This window comes from Scardinius erythrophthalmus, assembly GCF_964197995.2.
Source record: "Scardinius erythrophthalmus genome assembly, chromosome: 15".
In the NCBI taxonomy this organism is placed as follows: Eukaryota; Metazoa; Chordata; class Actinopteri; order Cypriniformes; family Leuciscidae; genus Scardinius; species Scardinius erythrophthalmus.
In genome coordinates, this window is record NC_138235.1 from 31,708,844 (window position 1) to 31,725,085 (window position 16,242).

The window sequence follows — 16,242 nt, forward strand, 5'->3', positions numbered from 1 at the left end:
CTAGTGGTTTGTGTATGTGTCCTGACACATTAAACAGTGCCAATCATGCAGCCTTCTTTTCTTCTCACAGTCGTAAAATTAACACTTTAGTTTAGGGTCCAATTCTCACTATTAACTACTTGCTTATTTGCATGCATATCGCGAGGATATTGGCTGTTTAGTAGTACTTATAAAGCACATATAAATGCCTTATTCTGCATGACCATATTCTGCATCCCTTAATACTATCCAATACCCTAAACTTACATACACAAAAAGTTGCTGTTTGGATTTAAATAGGCAATTGCTTCAGAGTCTTTGATTGAAAAACATTTATTTCCATCAAGAGGTGCATCAACGTTTGATGAAGATCTTGTAATGACAGTGCAAAAGTCCAGCACTCTGTAAAGTCTCCTCCAGCACATCCCAAAGACTTTCAATGAATTTAAAGTCTGGACTCAGAGGTGTCAGTTCATGTGAAAATGATTCTTCATGCTCTCTCCCAACCATTCTTTCACAATCTGAGCCTGATGCATCTTGACATTGTCATCCTGGAATATGGCCATGATGTGTCTTCCTACATGGTTGTTTAAAAAATGAAAGCAACACACTCCATCAATTAGGGTTAGAAGAACTGTTGCCAAACATATAACATGCTAGAAACATTTTTCTTAAGACTTTAAGACTCTTAAGCATTTGCCTGTTTAAATCCAAACAGCGACCTTTTTTTTTGCCAGGCAGTGTATATATCATTAAAGGAGAACTTGGTAGCTTTTTTAACTTAATAAAACTGTCTAGAAATCATTTGGATGGTTAAACAACCTGTTCTGGTGATATTGGTGACTTTCCCCGCTCCCCCCAGCGTTCCCAGGCGGAAAACCAACCTTGCAACTTGTTCACTACCGTCCCGGCAAGATAGAAATTGGAAGTCTCGTGAGAAGCGAAAGCGAGAACGAGAACGAGCGCGAAACACAAATTGCTTTACGGCAATTCGACATAAACACACACGCATTTATGATGTATTACCAGATTACCCACCTCAGTAGACATAGCTCCACGCGATACAGTTGGCTTGCTCCGATCAAAACAAACGCACATGAGCAGCGGTAGAGAGGGGGAGGAGGCTGCCGCAAGTGAGTTTTTTACGACTGTGTTGTGAAATATACGCCCCACCACAGCTGTAGGGGGAGCTCGTGGGGAAAACATGCGACAACAAAAGGGAAAATCAGCGAAGAAGTGACTAGAGTTCGCTAGAGTTGCCGAGTTCTCCTTTAAAAATGCAGTTACATATGCGGAGGGTGAACCAACTCCAGGGCAAGGAGATGCGCTTCCCTTTAAAAACGCATTTAAATAGATTTCCTTGAAATAGTTTCAAGTTACATGTCACCATACAACCTACACATCCCAGCATAAACGCTCCCGATAACTTATGTTATTAAAGGGACCACATTCACGAACCACTATTAATTTTAACAGAAAAACAAGCATACTGTGTGTGGGATTTGGCATGGCAGAAAGTGCTCAAAGTAGTACTAAAAAGCTGTCACTCATCTCAGTTCATCGCAATCTCACAAAATTCCTTTAAAATCAATGCAACTGACTGCACAATGAATCTGTCTACACTTTGTTTGATATAATGAGAGGATTTGCGAGCACGCAGAACTCTGAATCCACTCACCGCTCAAAACTCAACACCTCTGATTGACCATTGCTTTCAGGAAATCAACAGCTATGTTTGTGATTGACTACACTGCTCAACACTGCAAAAACACATTGATGCTCTCCAGAGCGCAAACACTTGATAGTTTGCCAAATCTGTTTCACCGATATGCTATTATTACTAAGAAAACTGCTCTTAGGCCAGCAGTAATGAGCAGCTTTTCCCTCTAAAAGCAATCAGACATTGATTTTAAGTCGCATGTATGTAATTTCTTTTAACTTTATTGTAGATTTACACATCACAAATATATGATAAAACCGTTTGTGGTGGTTTGTTTAAAATGTCTTTAAAATAGTTGGCAGTTAGCTAAATATGCTACGTGCACCACAAGACGAACCTCAACTGATTGCGGCCCAAAAATTGCTGACAGAAATTATAATTTGTACATTGGATCTTGAGAATTTCAAGCACCAACAGAAAGACAGTATATATTTTTTTATAAAAGTTACACCCTTCACTTACACTCACTTTCACTAAACACTAAAATGTAGCTGCTTTTTTCAGAGCCATTGCCTGTGGTTAGCATATGTGCTCCAAAACACATTGCTGTGGCGTTCATGTGGCAGTCACGGGTTCGAATCCGGTCCACTTTGTCTCCTAGTTCCTTTGCCATAATTTTCTGTCATCTCTCTACTTCCCCTCTTAATAAAAATGGCAAAATTAAAAACGTAGCAATTCCTTCTACCTCGCTGAAGGACGTTGGAACTACAAAGAAGTATTAAAAATCAATACGAAGCTATTTGTGTTACACTTTCTCTTGACACATGAGCAGAACTCATTAAGAGGTTGAAAAATGAGATTCTTTTAGGCGTCGCTCCCTTCACGCCATCAGACTTCTGCACCTGTGAGCAGTGCTGCTGTCAGGTGATGTTTTTTTGCAGCTTTCCAGGGAGGAGCAGTGATTTGCACTAAAGCATGTCTGGCCTGTCGGTGTCGGGGGTGAAATAAAAACAACAAGTCTATAGAAACACCATCAGCGGTGTCAGATGGGGCAGGCAGGATGGAGCACTTATCACCTGCATCTTCGCTTCTCTTGCGGGTTATAGAGTGAGCTCTTTAAAAGCCTGTAGATGAAAAGAAGCTCTCAACACTCCCCCTCTCTCCCTCTTTCTATCTCTTACTTTCTTATTTACCTTTGTGTGGTGTCAGCGGTATGCTCTTTGAGAGCAAAAAGCTGAACAATTTAAAGCTATACAGCGAAGCTGTTGACTTTATGCACTTAGCATGTATCCGTGTCTAACAATTGCTATTTTTTTTTATTATTTTTTTTGCTTTTAAAACAATATTTGAATGATCTCTGATATCTGGTCCAGGTTATAATGTTCCTACCATATTTATACCAAGTTCTGGCATTAGACACTAGATGGCGCGGTCCGATAGGTCCTTAACTCATTTGGTTAGCAATCACATCTCATCTACATAGCGCAGCTGATTGGTTGCTGTTACATCGCAGGCCAATGAGCTGCGGCTCAACATTCAAATACCAGTAGTGCAGCCCACTTTCAGAAACCCTTCAACTTCCCCAGCTCCACCTGTATAGATCTGATACAGGGGTTATTTCATGTATGTTACATGTGCAGAAGCAGCATATATATATAAATTTACTCTGTTTTTTCTATAGTCACAGAAGAGTCAGTTGTCACTACACACATACTCTCAAGTGAGTATCTGTGTGATTGTGTGTTCTGATGCTAACCCAGGCCGCTACAGTCAAGCATGTTCTTTCTCCATCGTGCCCTGCTTTGAACGGGGCCATTATCCCGCAGGAGTCTATACCATAGTACCTTCCCCCCTTCCATCTGCCTCTGAAAAACAAACACACACACACACACTCAGGGATCAAAGCAGAACCAGAAATGAGTGCGCCTGTGCAGAAGTCGCCCTTAGCTTGAACAGACATAACTGAAATCCAAAAGTTGTGGCCCCAGAGCCTGTTAGTGAGCACTGAGAGAAGCTCTATTGATTCGAGCTGAAAATGCCCTTCAGGGCCACGGCACACAGCAGGTGTCACAGAGGCAAACAGGCAGAGACATCAGCAGCGGTACGGTGTGAGACTCAAACTCACAGACCGCCTATGTCAACAAGCTTGTGAACACAAGTGTTTTTTCAGAAGATGTCGGCATAGGGAACCCTAGGCAAATTGGTATCATGAAACGATTTAGTGTTTAGATCAGCCAAAAAACATAATCTAAAAGTACATATTGCATCATCAAATGCAGACAAATGCCAAGAGACCAAAAGTTAGGACAAACATGAAAGAAACCAAGAACAGCAAAGGCTCCAAACTCGCAAAACTAACTACGGTAGCTTGATTTCGTTCGTTTCTATTTCTGACATACTGCAGATAAACTCTAAACACTTTATTTGTGACTGAAATATATATATACAATTATTGAAATTGGATGGATGGATGGATGGATAGAAACCTGTTAACTATTATCAACTACTGAAGATACTATTTGCTGAGTAGGTTAGCATCAGGTTAGGTTATACATCAAGTGTACAGTTGCATACCGGCAAGCACTGTGACTGGAATGAGATATCTTCTCAGTGGTAGGTAGAGGATCTATTTGTAGGCAGAGTGTCATTTTTCTTGTTCTCTGAAGCTTGTACCTGAGTTAAGAGGGATTTTCACTTAGTCAGACAGACTATGGACTTAGGAGAGAGACTGAAAGAACTACAGGACAAACAGGTCTCCAAACACCTGGTAAGACAAACTGAGCTGCAAGGTTGACACATTTCCTTTTGAAACAAGAAGTTGGGGCAGGATTTGGTTCAAGAGCTTTCTCTTTTTCTAAATAGCCTGTAGCATCCAGTTTACATCACAGGCTGGTAAAATTGCATTTAAAAATACTACTTTCACAATGAATGTATATGTTTGTGTCCAATTGATGGTTGAGAAAAGAAATAAAGTGAGCAATGTCAATTTGCTACTTGCCATGGTAAGGGGATGTACATTTATGGGAGGGACATTCTCAGTCTAGAGGTTGATTTTTCACCTAAATAAAATCTCTCATTTAAAAATACATTAGTATATTTGGTCTTACAGAAATGAAAGACTTTAAATGAGTACAGAAGTGCACTAGCATAAAGTTAGCCTTGAAGCTAACTGCCACTGACTGAAAGCTATAAAACTCTAGTTTTGAATTGATGGGCTCTGAATAACCACATCACCTAATCTCAGCCTCTTTTATGACTTATGAAACGGGTGCCGCATATGTAGAGGTGGAATGTCTTTAAACTCCCGGCTCTTCACGAAAATCCTTTTTGTGTCTCATCGCCAAAAGTGATTATGGGATATATTACCTCTGCTCTGTTTTACCTCCCTTTGGGATGAAAAGCTTGATAGACTGATATTTCTTCAGATTTCAAGGCCAAGTGTTGAGCTAGACTGTATGATTGGGTTATTGTGTGAGATCTGTACCCATCATGTTTCGATGATGACTTCCTGTTTCTCTTCCCAGCGGTGGGACTCTGCTGACGATCAGCGGCACCAACCTGGCCACCATTAAAGAACCCAAGATCCGCGCCAAGTACGGCTCTGCCGAGTCCTTCCATGTAAGTATCCTTTTTTCCCTTTTCTTTCCTGACATTTCTTCCTTCCACACCACTAGCCATACATTTTTCCCTTGTATTCCCGCATTTTTCAGTCAGCTTTCTCCTTCGCTCTAAGGAAAACATCTAAATGTTCATCTCACAAAAGCTCCCACATGTTCTCCTGCCACTGTTCTTGCTTAAAGGACTCCATAAAAGAGGCACTTGGGAAAGGTCACAGAAATATCTTTGTCACTCTGTTTCATTTTCTACACAATTCTTACTGTCCTATTGTTTAAATGACCTCTGTGTTTTCAACATCACATTAACAAATGTTTTATGTAACGTTATATCTGACATGGCTTCTGTTGTAACGATTTAATAAGTAAGGTCAATCAATTAAATATTTTAATGAAATTATTTACATTGTACATGTGTGTATATATATGTATATATATATATATGTAACTCAAATGTACATTCATGTCCCAGTTACACTTAATGTCGTGTCACATTTTCCTGGTTAAATATTACTTTACTATACATTAAAAAATACAATTCTATTTAGTATTTTTATATTAAAAATGCAATGTTCTATTTATTAAAACCAATAATAAATCTCATCAAGTTAGTGTTTTAAGCATTTTACATTTATTCCAAAATAATAACTAAAGGCAGTAACTATTTAAACAATACATTTTATTTCCAAACTGATGTTCAGCTGTCAACTTATTATCATCAGTCGGTAAACACTGGTCACAGACACGGAGGTTCATTTCACCAAGCTTATTGCTCGCTAAAAACCCCAACAGTGATCATGTTTTCAGGCCATTTCAAGTTTGATTTTGACGTGACATAAAGCGGTGTTATCCAAGTGGCCGGGCTGTTTACTTACTTTTTTAATTAGCCTTCCCATTAACGCCATCATTTTGTTCATTCAGACTAATTCGGAACATGCACGAAAACGAGGCGGAATTTATCGTGTGAATCAATCCTAACCAATCACATCCAATCATAGCGTGATGGAGGCATTGCCTCCTCTCACATGACTTTCCCTCATTCATTCTCAATTACCCCCCACTAAACCCACCGCACACTTTAGAGGCTCTGTCCATTTTTCCCCCCCACATATTTTTTGGTCAGTCCTGATAATAAATGTTGTTTCGAAATGTTGCAGTTTTATGAAGTTTTGCCTCTCTGTTTTCCTATTCTACTCAGAACTGCACTGTTTTCAACAACTCAGTTATGGTCTGTCTGGCCCCGTCGGTGGCTGATTCAGAGAGAGGCTTTGCAGAGACTGGCAGCGGACCCGATGAGATCGGCTTCTACATGGATAACGTCCACGCTCTTGTGGTCGTCAACGAGAGCTTTAGCTACTACCCGGACCCCGTCTTTGAACCCCTCAGTCCCACAGGCATTCTGGAGCTCAAACCAACATCTCCCCTCATCCTGAAGGTATAAGTCAAGATGTCGATGGATTTGTGGGTATTGATGTGAGGTTTTTGTGGCCAATTTGAGTTTGAGTAATTTACTGATCATGTTTCCCCTTCTTCTGCACACATTTTCCTGTCCTGTCTACTGTACCAATAAATACAAGTACAATGTAAAATAGCTAATATAAACCTGATATCTGATTCTCTTGTATCGTTTTTTATTGATTTGTCTGGTCCATACTTACAACTTCCTTCATCTCTTCGTTTATAAACTTCTAAATGCTGATCACAGATACCAGCTGGTTTCTCCTGTAATGAAAGCTTCTCTTTTCTTTAAACCAACTGAGGTGAGAGTCGCAGCATGTCGGGTGATATTTCTTTGTTAAATGGAAATTTATTAACGAAACCTTTTTACTTAATGCCCGATCCCCCGTCTGGCTTATTGGGGGGAGAGAAAACAACCCGGTGCATTAGCAAAGCGAAGGAAAATACGAAATGCAATTTGGTGAAATAATCAGGGATATTCTGGAGATGCATCACATTCTCCACGCAATTAATTTCTCATCTAATTTGATCTGGGGTTGGCGGCGCGGATGAGATGAGAAGGGGAGAGGGAGCTGAATTTGCATTAAAGAGCGTCGTGCCATGGCATCACTGAACCCTGAGGATGGGTGGTGGTGGGGGGGGGGGGGGGTGTTGGTGCTTTGCTGTTGTTCATCAACATTTCTCTTTCCTGTCCCGTCCGTCCATGTGGCTGCAGAGATTTCCGTCCTTTATTTTCCTTACTGTTTATCTCCATTGAGGAGATCAGTCACAGGATATGTTCATATCTGTTCAAGCCTCTGGGGTTTTCTTTGCTTTTTTAAAATCAATATCTACATGACCTTTACGTGTCCAAGGTTGTGTGACGCAAAATTTATTTCAGACAAAAATGGACCATCACTATTATCTTGAAAACCCATTCTGGTGCTTTAAAGGATATTTTCAGCTTAATGTCAATGAACATTCTATAGATATTTTTCATATTTTCACTGTTGCCAACACACAAATAATATCAATTTAAATTAGTATTTTATGTTTATTATATTTTATGTTTTATTGTAAATGTATTCTTTTTATGTGAAGTATTTCATTTATATTGTTTTAATTATTTAAATGGATATTTTGTTATAGTGTTTGTGTGCGTATGTATGATTTATATCTTATTGATATTTTTATTGATTAATTTTTTTTATTCGATTTTTATATAATATAAAATGTTTATTTGTAATAATAAATGTAAATATAAAATGATAAACTTAAATTTCTGCATATATAATATATAAACAATATATTATTTAGTTTCCCTTTACAAAGAAAATTTGCAGTAATAGTTTTTTAATGGAAATGAGTTATACTGTATTTGCGCAGTTGATGCTTTTAAGGTGAAGGTCAAATGATTCATGACAAAGCCCTGATGAGAATCATGTCAAAAAAGCAATGAATGTTAGTTTTTTTTTCCATATCTGATTATGTCTTTTTTTATTCCTCATTGCAGGGTCGTAATTTGATTCCTGTCGCTCCTGGTAACTCCAGACTGAACTACACCGTGTTTATCGGAGAGACGCCGTGCGTTCTGACGCTCTCTGAGACCCAGTTGCTGTGCGAATGGCCCAACCTCACCGGCCAGCACAAAGTGACGGTATGTACTCAAGATCCTCAAGTTCACTCTGTCCAAATGTCAAAAGATCGGAAATGACAACTGGCAGTCAGAAATGAACTTAGCACCAGCCGAATGCCCCGCCGAAGGAAAACGTCTTGAAAGGACACTCTTTATCTTCTCGCAGCATGTCATTCGTTGTGATGGCTCTGAAAGCAGAATGCTTCGAGAAGAAAAACATTTACGCCTGTTTTCTGCATTCGTATTATTTTTGCCGCAAATGTCACATTGGATTGAGAGAAATTGTATGAAATATATGTTTTTACAAATGCTCTTTGAAAAATGCTGGTTCAAAAATAGACGTGTCTCTTTGTGTTGCAATCCGCGTGCGGCACTAAGAGGCGACGTGAAGCCAGGCCAGGGAGAGGCAGACACAGCTGTGCTCTTGTCCCATGTACATTGACCTACTTATGGGCCGCCCTTGGTGCATTGGATCACGTCTGGCAGCTCTCAGTGTGTGTGATTTCTGTATCTTTTGGCCTCTATGTGAGAATTAGTCTTGTGTGTGTGTCTATACATGTGATCATGTGAGTGTGCTGGTCACACAGCTGTGCATTGACTGTTGTGACCCCTGTTAGAGAGCCTCTCTAGGAAATTTTGCATGGCTGGGATCTTTGACCCCATGCCTTCCCAGGGGTCCCTGCAGTTTTGCAGAAAGCACACAATGCCTGCGGTGCATTACACACACTCACGTAATGTCTGCAGTGGAGTTCTCTTGTAGTTCAATTCCACAGATTTATATTATGCGCTGTTGCGCTTCACTTTATTTCAACACCCCTAACCCAACGGAATGAATTTAATAATTTGTTTGTGCTACAGACATGAATGATACCTCAGATTGTGTGCTTTGTTGAGGAGAGGTTCAAAGGAGTTATGTGATATTAAGTTATTACAGAATGTACGTATGGGTTAGACACAGGATAATAGCTAATAAAAAAAATTAAATATATAAAAACTTAACTATGTATATATATATATATATTATATATATATATGTGTGTACAGAATAATAGCTAATACTATATGTAATGTAAGGATAATATATATATATATATATATATATATATACTGTATATATATATATATACATGTATATATATCACACAATATCACATAATTCCTTCCTTTGAAAGTAATATGGTTTTAAACATTTAACCCTGGTGTAAAAACACTTTTACGGTAAAAAAAAAGAAACAAAAAAAAAAAGAAATGAAAAACACCTTGACATTATGTGAATTGATTTTTGCCAAGACAGAGCTATGTAAACAATAACAAGGTTCCTTGTTAAATTTTCTATTTTTGAAATTCAAGCATGAAATGATCCAGTAATAATAGGGCTTTTTGAACTAAATGGGTTTTCAATCTCCGAGCTTGTCTCATAAATGTGATTGGCTCATAAAGTTTTAATTTGGGACTTGTGTGAAGCTGCTGTTGCACTCTTGATGCAAAAAGTTGATTCTCACAAATGAATTGCCCAAACAACATGATGAATGTTAATCGCAGCTAATTGCAGATCGCAGGCCACTACACAAGATTCGCTTCCTGCGCCTCAGTGAGTCAGGTCTTCCGTGCCTCTGTTACAGATCCGAGCAGGAGGGTTTGAATATTCCCCCGGCACGCTGCAGATCTACTCCGACAGCCTTCTCACCCTGCCTGCCATCATCGGGATCGGAGGAGGTGGAGGACTCCTGCTGCTGGTCATCATCGCTGTGCTCATCGCATACAAGCGCAAGTCCCGGGACGCTGACCGCACGCTCAAACGACTCCAGCTACAAATGGACAACCTGGAGTCTAGAGTCGCTCTCGAGTGCAAAGAAGGTGAGATCAATTATTAGTAAGTCATATATCATTTAGGGCCTGCAAAGATGGTTCACAAACTGCATCCTGCTGCAGCTGCATGCTGCCCTTTTATACAGTAACAATGCTGTCAACCAATTAAATTGCTTAATTAAATTAATTATGTCACTGCAGAATTTACATATGGGTCAGACACAGGTTAATTGCTTTTTTAAATATTTGTACTAAATTAACATGTTAAATGGACTATATATACAATTATGCATGCGCAATTTCATATATATATGTGTGTGTGTGTGTGTGTGTGTGTGTGTGCGTGCGTGTGTGTGTGTGTGTGTGTGTGTGTGTGCATGTATTCATGATCGGTAAGATTTTTTGTTTTCAGCATTGATAATAAATAATAATAATAAACGTTTCTTGAGCAGCAAATCAAAATATTAGAATGATTTCTGAAGAATCATGTGACACTGAAGAAATATATTAAAATAGATTTTAAAATTGTAATAATCTTTCACAGTATTACTTTTTTTGTTGTGTTTTTAATCAAAGAAATGCAGCCTCTGTGAGCATAAGAGACTTTTTTTTAAAACATTCAAAAAATGTAATTTAAAATAAACAGGTTTGTTAAAAACTTTCTGAAATGAATCAAATGTCAATGACATGTATTCATTTACATAAAGTATGCATTGACTTGCCCAGTCATCTACTAATAAAATAACACTAGTCGACCCTAATAAATGAATACTTTTGTAAAAGCTTTTACACCCTATCTGTTCCTACTAATACATTTAAGAATGGTGTTTTATGTAAATGACACTCGCTGTGATAAACGTCCACATCAGAGAATGTGATTTTCATACGTGATTTAAATTGCTGTTGAAGTGAAACCTGCGGGTCCTACGATCAAGCTCCACATTAACATCTTTCCGTTCTCTTGTCGCCATGGTGACACCGTTATTGTTGTTAGCATGTCTTGGTAACAGGTTGGTGTTAGTGGGCCGCTCTGTTATGGGATTCCGTCTTCCACCCAGTATGAAATGCAGTTTCCGTATGCCGTAAAGGTTCCCAATGCCACACTCTACCTGGTCTCGTAGAGATGCACTGGGTCTAATTGGCCATTATCTTAGGACTGTCGACCCTCCTGGTCACAACCCTGTCAGGAGGATGAAAAAGCGTGGCGTGGCTAGCTAGCTAACAAACAGTCTTTTTCACCGCAAAGGGGGAGATGGCTGAATGTCAGAGGGAGAATGATGAAAGAAATTTCTGCTTGCCAAATGGGTGAAGGAACCGGTAGACATTGATTAGCTGTCACGTTCTTTAGACCTGATTCTCACTGATTGGCCGACCGCCTTCATTAGTGGACAACCTGAACGGTTTGTTATCGCAATGCCATTCAATCTGTGCATCAATGTTTTATTTGGATCATATGCGCTGACATTATTTACAACCTCTGCAAAATATTTATGACCTCAGCTTGGTTATTTTTCGTTTTGGGCTGGGAATGGATTTGCTTCGTAATGACACGAAGCTCTCAAACCAGTGGGCTGTCGAACCCAATGAGGTCAACAGGGCCAGAAAATGGGCTGCGAAGGGGTGAATCTCTCAAAACCTGTCAAGACGTCATATTTTACACCAAAATTACAAGGAAAAAAGTTTAAATATCTGTTAAAATATTTTAACACTTAAACGCATACCTCGGGTCTTTAGTGACCCGGGATGTCATTTACTACCCCCTTCCTCATATATTTATTTACATGTAGTTAGACATCAATCTTCTTAGTACTCCTCAATCAATTCATCATATGCAATATTACAAGAAAAAAAAATTACAAAAGAATGCCTGTTTTCCCATTCGTTTTTTGTTTTGTATAAGGTCGCTAACGAACTGAGGTGTTTCTGCACAACAATAATTGAATCTTTAATGACTGAATAAGTGCAATTCACCTTTATTCCACAAGGACGGCAGTGTCTGATACACAATGATGAAGTGACGTTTCACTCATAGTTATCACAGGCAGAAAACAAAATAATAAGGAGTACCATCAGCAAAACTTAGCTATTTACTGCAGAGCAAGTACTGAATGCAATCAAACATTAGTGTTACTGTCACTTGATGGTGGATCTAGTGAAGAAACTGTCAGAGATCAAAATATTGATTTTGAAGATGTTGAAAATGATAGTTTTGAGAAATGTTTGAAACCGCGTATATGTACTGGGAAATGAGCTCTTACGAGGACAGTGATGATTGCATAAAACATCTGCTCAAACCGAACCCTTCCAAGCTCCAAAAGGTAACAGAATATGCTTTATTTTATTGTTCTTTAATAGTTACTTTAACATCAGGAGAGTTTTATATTATTGCAACAGGTAGAGATCCATCAGTGTTAGATATACTGTAGATCCGGGTCGCTAAAGACCAGAATATGTATAATGATTGGCGAAACATTCATGCATATAAGGTAATAATTTGATATAGTATATTTAGAATAAAAAATTTATATTTTACACATTTCCTCCCCAAATTCTCATTACCAAAATGTGAGATATAATTTGAATTTTTCTATTACTGTAAAAAGTACTTCATGGCTTATTCACCCAAAAGCCTCTGCGTTCCCAACCCTCTGAACAATTTCGCCCTCTAGTTTGTCTGTGTAGCATTTGGAAGGGTGGATGCAGTCATGATGGCGCTGCACAGTCATTGGGTGTGGACCGGCGAGAGCCATCCAGGGACATGCGATTTACCATGTGCAAAGACTTACTGAGCCATGATGCAGCCCATCAGAGAGCGCAGTGGTACAGACAAACAAAGGATACGGCTAATGGCTAATTAGCCAGCTATCCAGCGTCGGTTTAGATCCCGGGAACGCTCAGTGGGGATATCAGCTTCGCCTCTCTGCTTTACATTAGCCCAGAAATGTTAGTGCAAGCATGTGTGGACATCACAGTAATTGGAATTGTTTCACTTTGAGTGCTTTCACAACTAAAGGAACGATTGCAGAAAGAAACGCATTATCAGCAGTGTCCGAAAACTTTTCAAACGTGTTTTGACAAACAGCTTCTGCACTAAAGGAAATGTTTTGCTGGCTGACCTTGCCAGCGCTGATTCTTCCTGAGTGGTGTAATGTTTTGACCACTACAACAGGAAGCCTTTCAAAATTCGCAATTCAAGCTGTCTGTAATGCCCCCTCATGCTTTACAATCCGACACGCGCCTCGCCAAATAATGAAGCGAAATTGAATTACAAGGCCATCCCTCATGTTGGAAATCTTTGTTAGGCCTTTCAAGTGCACTTTTGAAGAGAAAGAACCATTGAATTAAAAGCTCTTTAGGCCTGTCACTTTCTCTTCTTTTTTTTTTCATCAGGAGACTGAACATCCCATTGGACAGTTCATCTTGAATAATATTTGTGTAGTATTTTTAAGATGAAAACCCCTCACTTAGAGTAGGAGCTTCGTGCTTCAGTATTCGTATCCCAGCGGACAACGAGGAGGAACAACAGCTGGAGGAAATTATGCATGAAAAGCTCCGCTCCTTTATTAATTACCCACTCATGCAATTAATTGACTTTCTTTTCCCGTGAACTTTGTGTCTTACGTCTCTTCCCTCCCGCTCTTTTCGAATAGCAAAACCAAATTAGTCATAAACTGAGTAAACAAACAGATTGACAGACTTAGCATTACTTCTGTTTACCCAATAAGTACTTATTATTTCACGAGACTCCCAGTGACCACATTTTGCCATAATTTTCCACCACTTTATTTAAAATTTATTTTTAATCATACTTAGGTAAGGCTTAAAGCAAACCAAACTTCTATTATGAGATGTTTTATTATGTACCCTGATTTAAATATATATATATATTATTAAATCATTCTCTGCACTGCAAAACTTCTCTGGAAATATGTTGAGGGTTCAGTTACTTATAGATCTACAGTAGTAGCTGGTTGTATATATATTGATGTGACTGATTACCTTTATGATTGTTTTATTAGTTTATTAGATTTCACTACTGTTCAAAGTTTTGAATAAATCAAGGATGAATTAAATTGATCAAAAGTTACAGTACAGACATGTATAATGTTACAAACGATTCTATTTCAAATAAATGCTGTTCTTTTGATCTTTTTATTCATCATTCTGAAAAAAAAACTACACAACTGTTTTCAACATTGATAATAATAATGAATGTTTCTTGAGCATCAGTTCTGCATATTAGAATGCTTTCTGAAGGATCATGTGACACTGAAGACTGGAGTATGATGCTGAAAATTCAGCTTTGATCACAGGAATAAATTAGATTTTAAAAAATATTAAAATAGAAAACAGTTATTTTAAATTGTCATAATATTAAACAATATTAGTTTTTTTTTTTTTTTTATCAAATAAATGCAGCCTTGGTGAGCAGAAGAGACTTCTTTTAAAAACATAAAAAAATCGTACTGATCCAAAACTTTTGACTGGTTGTGTGTGTGTGTGTGTGTGTGTGTATATATTATTTTATATTTTTTTATATATATATTTTTTTTTATAACTTGATTAGTCAGATAGTGTTGAAACTCTACTTACTAGGTTTTCTTTTCTCCTCACAGCGTTTGCCGAACTCCAAACCGACATCCACGAGCTGACCCAAGAGCTGGATGGGGCAGGTATCCCGTTCCTGGACTATCGAATCTACGCCATGAGAGTGCTTTTCCCAGGCATTGAGGACCACCCGGTGCTCAAGGAGATGGAGGTACGGGTCAGTACATCGCCATCACCACGGTACCCCTATAGAGCAGAACTAACAGTGAAATCAAAAATCATCAGAGCACTACTAATGCTAGAAAAAACAACATCAGGCCCTCACGTATAGCTGAGATTGTATGAACTATGATAACGGCATTGACGCCTGATCACCACTCTTGAAAGGTCACAATGTATATTGTAAATTCGGTTACCAATATTTTTGACATCAATGACTTCTGATAAATGGGGTCAGTGACTCACCGGAAAGAGTGAAAAAATACAGTTTGAACCTACAATCTGGAGTTGAAAGAGTTCAATACGTTACAGATTGTGACCTCTTGTACTATAGAACCAGACGCTAATGACTGACGCGTAATAGCACGAGCTAAAGAAAACAACGCCGCTAAACGAGCAATCGTAAAACCTCAAAACGCACCGGTCAGCGCAATTAAATACTCCATTACTCCAACATGCTACGTCCTTCGGCCTGTGTACGGCAGGTCATGCTGTTGGCTTGCGGAGGGATCACATGTTTATTATTTCATCTGGGGGTTGTTTTCACTGTATTTGCCCCCGAGTCCCCGGCGTAATCAAGTGCCTATGCGCACGGCTCAGACCCTTATTGCTCTGTGTAGCTTCTCGCCCCAGAGCAACCTACAGTGCAATCGGCCTCCCCGAGAGGCTGCAAATTTCATTCGGCTCAGCAGAGAAGAATTGAGGCACTTTATTAGTCTGTGATGTTGGAAAAAAAAAGGCCTTTGTCAGGTTACATGGAACATAAAGTGCTGAAGGGGACAATAACAGACGTCGGTTCGCTTTGAAGTCTGATTCCTGCATCCTCGCACTAAGATTTCATTTGTTCGTTTTTGTTTTTCGTAATTTCTTTGGATTATAGCTCTTTGTCCTAAACAGCTGTGAAAAGTTCCCAGCAACAATGTGAGATAATTACAGTTTTACATAGAGGTTTGTGAAGCATAATTTTGCACCAATGAGATTTCACTGTGGGCAGGGCTACTCATTAGATGAATATGCGCACACAGGTTGGCTTGTTAGGACACATGTAAGATGTGTTTCTTTTATTATGTTAGTATAAACATGTAGCTTCAAGAAATTGTACAGGTAAGATGTATGAAAAGGTGAGGCAGATGAAAAGTGACAGGTGCTGCCCTGCGGATCATGGAAGGACACAACGCCACTTTTCGCTCCTGGACACAGAGGTCACATCTGCTTCCTGCTGTACTCTTTCTCTCTCTGTCCTTCCTCACTCTGCATTTCCTTCTGTTGTGTTTTTGAGCTGCTAGCATCTTGGATTCCCTTTGATGTCAGTCAGAAAGCGACACGTCCCTCATGTGGAC

The 16,242-nt window shown here is 39.0% G+C and overlaps 1 protein-coding gene across 2 annotated transcripts in view; it reads left to right on the top strand.

Annotated features, from left to right (window-relative positions):
• Nucleotides 1-16,242, top strand: part of plxna1a (plexin A1a) — a 203,048-nt gene that overhangs the window by 163,069 nt on the left and 23,737 nt on the right. Inside the window, exons 17-21 of one of the 2 annotated variants that reach the window (XM_081387663.1) lie at nucleotides 5,164-5,257; nucleotides 6,452-6,688; nucleotides 8,204-8,347; nucleotides 9,949-10,183; nucleotides 14,752-14,900. In XM_081387663.1, coding sequence (XP_081243789.1) covers nucleotides 5,164-5,257; nucleotides 6,452-6,688; nucleotides 8,204-8,347; nucleotides 9,949-10,183; nucleotides 14,752-14,900 — 859 coding nt within the window. The remainder of the gene's footprint in view (nucleotides 1-5,163; nucleotides 5,258-6,451; nucleotides 6,689-8,203; nucleotides 8,348-9,948; nucleotides 10,184-14,751; nucleotides 14,901-16,242) is intronic. The other variant, XM_081387664.1, reaches the window with a different exon arrangement.